The sequence below is a fragment of the Hemiscyllium ocellatum genome, chromosome 1 (genome assembly GCF_020745735.1).
Source record: "Hemiscyllium ocellatum isolate sHemOce1 chromosome 1, sHemOce1.pat.X.cur, whole genome shotgun sequence".
NCBI classification, from domain to species: domain Eukaryota; kingdom Metazoa; phylum Chordata; class Chondrichthyes; order Orectolobiformes; family Hemiscylliidae; genus Hemiscyllium; species Hemiscyllium ocellatum.
Window position 1 is genome coordinate 15248685 of NC_083401.1, and position 6168 is coordinate 15254852.

Consider the following 6168-nt stretch of genomic DNA (forward strand, 5'->3'; position numbering starts at 1 on the left):
GAGCAAAAGTTTGCAAACACTAGCTCTAACTCCTCCCATTGATGTGCCCAATTAATTAATCTAAGTAGACTCCTTGAAGACGCCTTCCTCTGGCCAATAGCCCTGTGATAACTGATTTCCTTCCAATCAACGGTACGATTGAGCGGCCGGTTTCCCTCCCGAAACTTAGTGCTTTGTATTGGCTTCCCTGGAGTTTTTTTCTCTCTCTGTTAAAGAGGGGCGGGCGCTCGGGAGGGAGGGGGAAGAGAGAGAGAGAGAGAGAACAAGCTGAGTGTGTGTGTGTGGGTGAGAGAGAGAGAGAGAGAGTTTCCCTTCCCCAGGTAGGACAGTCGTTTACAGACAGAGACAGAGACAGAGAGGCACTTTACTAAATACAGGCTGAGGGCTGGTACAAATTGAGTCTTTCAGGCCTGGAAATGAGGACGCCTCGTTCCAATGAGTGAGGCATCTTGTAAACTTGGCGAAGGTTTCAAACTGCCCCTAAATCAGCGGGGGCAAGGGGGCGGAAAGTGACCCCCCCACCCCTCCACCAAGAAATCCCCATGTAACAGTTGGGGAAAGAGTTTCAGCAAAGCTGTTTCCTCCCCTCCCCTGCAATTTCGACGGAAAGAAGCATTGAAGGGACAATTCTCGCTTCTTCTTCTCTCTCCTCCTCCACCTTCCTCTCCACTCCCCCCTCCCCCCTCCCCCTCCACCCACCCCCCTAGAATGACGTCTGGGGTAAATCTGAAATCGAACCCGGCTTTGGTGCCCCGAGTCGAGGAGCGAAGACGCCGCAGTCCCCTGGATCATTTCCCCCCTCCGGCCAACTCCAACAAACCGCTGACCCCCTTCAGCATCGAGGATATCCTGAACAAGCCGTCGGTGAAAAAAACATCCCATCTCTGTTCCGCCAACCATCCGGGCGGCCCCGAGAAGGTATCGGGTCCCGCGGTGGTCAGGAACGGGCTGCTCTCTGAAGCCTCGCCTCTCTGCGCGCTGGAAGAACTTGCCAGTAAAACTTTCAAAGGCCTGGAATTGAGTGTGATACAAGCGGCCGAAGGTATTCAACAGAGCTTTTATTTACTTATCTTTAAAACGGTTAAATTGGAATACGAGTTACTTCCAAGAGATGGAAAAAACAAATACCTTAGATACATGGATATTTTAAATATATATAATTTAGCCTAACGATTCTTCCACATGGTATTTAAGCAGGGCAAGATTTAAAACCCGCCCATAAACTATTTAAAATTAAAATATGCTTCTGTTAAGTTTCACTACAAGGGGTTGAAAAGTTGCAGCTTTTTTCATTTTAAAACATGTTTCTGTGTGTGCCTTTCAAAATCACTATCAGGCAGTTTTTTATTTGTGGTATAAACACAGCCCGATAGTAAATTAGCCCGTCTGTGTTGAGCAGAGCGTTGTTTAAAACGGGGAGGGAATTTCTTACGGATCCTGGCTGGGATAGAGTTTTCCCTCTTGATGTGCATTTTTATTTTTGTTAATTTCTCTCGCACAGGACAGCACTGCATAGCCCCAATTCCTCAGCCACACCATAACCAGGCGGTAAACTTCACTCTATATCAAATCTGGTTTCTAAGGGAGTGTGAGAATTATCTCGGTAGCTTTTTCGACCACTCGCCACGAACCGAGATTGAAATTATTTGAATGAAGAAAAATATTGAGTGAGCTTTCTCGTCCGTCTGAATTATCCTAGCTGTTTATATTAAAAACCTGTGTTGTTCACTCGTGGACCTTGTTATTAACGCTCAGTTCCTGCTTAGTCCGAAAGATGTTCTAATGCCTTAAGAGCTAGTGTACCTCAGTCCCTGTCACAGCTCAACTCCATAAACCTTTATGATTTGAACAAATATTAATGCTTTCATAGCAAGCTCGGCCACTGACAAAAAAAATACCGTAGGACTAAAATGTTTATGTGCCAAAAATAATTTTGATATCTTTTTCAGTCTCCTGAGTAGATATAAATATTATACATTACACGACTGTGCATGTATTTAGATATTAAGAGGTTTACCCCTTCATTCTCACATTTAATCCAATCAATTCTTTACAATTATTTTTTTAAATGTAAGATTATAAGTTAGGAAATCTGAATAATTTGCATCCACATATAAACAGCGTGTAGTTCGGAACTCAATAGACGTAAATTAAACTATTACATGGAAGTTTTATACCCCAGAACTGCAGCTGATATTAAACATATGTGCGATAGACGTCTTTTTTTTAACAACAGAGAAACAATATTTGCTATTTTGGGGCACTTGTAAGCTTTGAAGAAAAAGCGAGGGCCTTTCATACTTTGTGCATCCTAAGAAAGGATTTGTTTTAAAAAGCTGTAGAATCAAGCAGGTCACGATTTTGCAGCAAATGATGTTTAACCTTACACACGGGGGAAACAAAAGTATTTATGAGTCAGGGTTGAGGGGTGAGGAGGAAGAATAGTCAACTTCGGGTTTTTGTGTGTGTGTGTGTGTGTGTGTGAAAATATTTGTAACAGCCTCGCGCCTGAGATAGCACTTAACAGGAAAGGTAACATCTCACTGAGTTTGAAAGGGGAAGGATGCGCCTGTTATAGTTAGTTAGCCGAAGCAAAAAAAAACATGAGCTTAATCGCGTATCGGTGAGATTCACATGTAATTGCTAGCCCAGTGATGGGGAAATTGAAAATAAACTGCACACGCAGCCGTTAGCGTTGGAAAATATATCAACACAAGCGGTGTGTATCCATCAAGTATTAGCAATCATTATCCTCAAGTAATTATGCTTACAATTCCTATAGACTTTTTAACCTGATGTCATGTATATCTGGTGCGCAAATACAAGAAAGGGGGTACCTTCAGGTACACACAAACTCAACCTTTGAACAAATAGGCGACGCAGAAAAGATTTATAAACCCGCGCGGTGTGACATTCTTCATAGGGACACTACACTCTGCATTCGGCTGATGGATAGAAGCATTGAGACGTGCGAGTAAATGTCGAATTGGGCTATCTATGGGCACACAGATTTCTGTCGGTGTGGCCCCTGCTCAGAAATGCGCAACTTAACGAATTCTCCGGCCGTGACAATTATTCACAAACCCCTAATTCGTTCCAAACTGAAACTAAGAGCAACCCCATCCTTGCGGCGGGAGATTGTTGTTAAAAATAAACAACACGCAAGAGGGGAGGTTGCAGAATAATACGGATGGAGTGTTGAGGTGAAGGAGTGCCATGTTTTGGGGGGGATTTGTTGCGCGCCTGTGTGTTTTATAATAATGGCCACATACAATATGTCCTGTCTGCCTCTCTTTATTTCCAAGGCCGGGATCATGTCACCACGTTTGGTCAGAGGCAGCCCTCCAAGAAGAGACGGAAGTCCCGCACTGCCTTCACCAACCACCAGATTTACGAGCTGGAGAAGAGGTTCCTCTATCAGAAGTACTTGTCCCCTGCCGACAGGGATCAAATTGCCCAACAGCTGGGCCTGACCAACGCCCAGGTGATAACCTGGTTCCAGAACCGGCGGGCCAAGCTCAAGCGGGACTTGGAGGAGATGAAAGCCGACGTGGAGTCCCTGAAGAAGCTGCCGCCCCAGCAGCTGGAGAGACTGGTTCACATGGAGGTATTCCCGGAGGACGGGGCCGGCTCCAAGTGCGACACCACGGACCTCTCTCCCAAACCGTCCCCGGCGCCTGGGCTCGGGCCCTTCCCCAGTTCGCCGCAGTGCTCCTCCAGGGATCAGACTACGGACGAGTTCTCTGAAGACGAGGAAATTGAGGTGGACGATTGACTTGAGATGAAGCCAAAACTATATTTGAGTATCTTTAAGTGAGGAACTGGGGGGGTGGGGGGGGGGGGAACGACACAGAGAGCGGACTCTGCCAGTGAATGGGAAGGAGACACACATGGATTTAACTGCTTACAACTTCTGTGAAAATAAAGCAATTTATTCGTGTCCTTTTTAAACTTTTTGACATTGGAATCTCTGCACGTTGTTGAATCTCTCGGAAGGAACACGTACATTCGGCCACAAGGCGATACAGACTTTCTCCTCCGCGTTATATGTAAGAAGCTCTATCGGTTTAATTTCTTTGGACGGGGAAATGAGTGCAATTCTATACATACATTAACTTGTTTTCTGGGTTTGTTTTTTGTTTGTTTGTTCGTTTAATTTGACCGGTCAGAAACCTGGACTAAGTCCTCACGCTTTTATGTGCACTGCTCAGCAGACCCAGCCTCCTGTTCATAATCTCTTTCACACACACACACACAAAACAAAGTGTTCATGTAGGCTGGAGGTTAATACACGTGGTTAATTTATCTCCGAGGAAAGCAAGACCCACTTTATTTTTTTCTCTCTCTCACATGCTTTCCTTCCCCATTCCCCGTGTTGCAAAAGTTGCTGTACACTTTACCCCCAAACTGCTCTTGATAAACACAAAAAAAAATCCCCCGTTCTGTTTCGTTATCTCTCGCAGCAACTTAGAAATTACCAAATCTAATCCTTTAAGTTATTGAAGTATTATTAAACTGACGGGATTGGGGGTGGGGGTGAGGGTGGGGGGAGTTGGAATCGCGGGATGAAATGGCTGTGTGTATATATTTTGAATAAAGACAGAAGAGCCGAACTATAGCCAGCTACTATGCCCTGCTCTTTCTTATAAACTACAGCAGCAGCCAAAGGAGAAACAACGGTTCCAATCTGTGCAGGTCTCGCTGAGAAAATTGCAGGTTCAAGCCTAGATTTGAAGACCATTGCACAACTCTTGTTGACGTGTTTCTTGCTCCCGGAGTTGTTTTCATTCGCCTGGCGCCTGGTTAAAGCGACCGGCCCACAGCAAATAAAAATGGGAATTTCCCGTCGGCGGTCCTTCCCAGCCAATCCCACAGCTTCAACAATGCGCCTGGCTCTTCTCACTGATCGGGGTGCATCCTCATTCCCCATCTCCCACCCCCACACCCACACCGGCGGCGGTCCCAAATCCAGCTCGACCTGACCCTAAAGCTGGAGGGTGAGGGACACAAACACCCATTGCAAGTCCCCCCCCCCCCACCCAGCCCTAAATCCAACCGGTTCAGGGTTTTTTCTGGTCCCAGATAACGCGGGGACCAGCCCCTGCCACCCAGGGCAGTGGAGCCCGAATGTGGTTGTAGGCTCTGCAGTCCCTCGCTGCGACGGGTGCACTGGCTTTCCAGAAAGCCGCTGGGGTACAGGCTGCGGTGTGATCCGGAATTCCCGGGCTCACCTGCTCCCGGGGGGTGTGTGGTAACATCCTGAACGTGCTGTTTGTAGGCAGGGAGATGGGGCGCTAAAATGTGGACCTGGATACAGCAGGGCAGCTCAGGTAGCATCAGCGGGACAGCAGGAGGTGCCATCCCGGAGCACCGACCCCCTGCCCCTCTGATACCGCTTTTCCCAGCTCTACATTTGAGCGACTCTTGACTTTCCAGCATCTGCGGTCCTCACTGTCTCCAAGAGGCGGTGGGTAATGTCCCCATCTCTAGATAAGGCGACTCAGGTTCAAGTAAAAAGTGAGGTCTGCAGATGCTGGAGATCAGAGCTGAAAATGTGTTGCTGGTTAAAGCGCAGCAGGTCAGGCAGCATCCAAGGAACAGGAGATTCGACGTTTCGGGCAAGGCCTACCTGCCTCAGGGGTGTGCAACATCTCTAAGCAGGCTGATTAGAACACAGACCAAACCCATTCGGCCCATCAGCCGTGTTTAAGCTCTTTGGAGTTGCGCCTGTCCCTGCCACAGCCATTTCAGACAATGCATTCAGCACCTTTGCTGATTTTGTTTTAACAATTCTATGCCCTGGCAGAACTTCCCAATGACTTCCACTTACAGTTTCTTAAGTGTGGAACTGATTAAACTAGGACTGGCCAGCGGAAACCCCGTCTTGCCCACAAGATAGAAGGTTCACTTCAAACGCCAAACACACTAACGCTGTTTCTCTCTCTCCACAGATGCTGCCAGACCTGCTGAGTTTCTCCAGCAATTTCTATTTTTGCTATCCACACATTTTAAGTGATTTTTTTCCCCGGTAAAACGAAAGTATTTGTACGCAATCGCCTCTTGCCTAATGCAAACGACCCGTCTCAGGCCGAGGGGCGACTGTTGGCGAAAGGGCAACGAATTCATATTTATCCAAGGAGTCTGACCGTATAATCGAATCACGTAAAG

At 47.0% G+C, this 6168-nt stretch overlaps 1 protein-coding gene across 1 annotated transcript; it reads left to right on the forward strand.

Moving 5' to 3' along the window:
• The first annotated feature begins 329 nt into the window (after positions 1-329).
• On the forward strand, positions 330-3812 carry lbx2 (ladybird homeobox 2). Its single transcript, XM_060828150.1, has 2 exons — positions 330-1042; positions 3306-3812. Exons 1-2 carry the CDS (start codon positions 709-711, stop codon positions 3773-3775), a joined length of 804 nt encoding a protein of 267 aa, XP_060684133.1. The 5' UTR covers positions 330-708; the 3' UTR covers positions 3776-3812.
• Positions 3813-6168: the final 2356 nt, after the last annotated feature.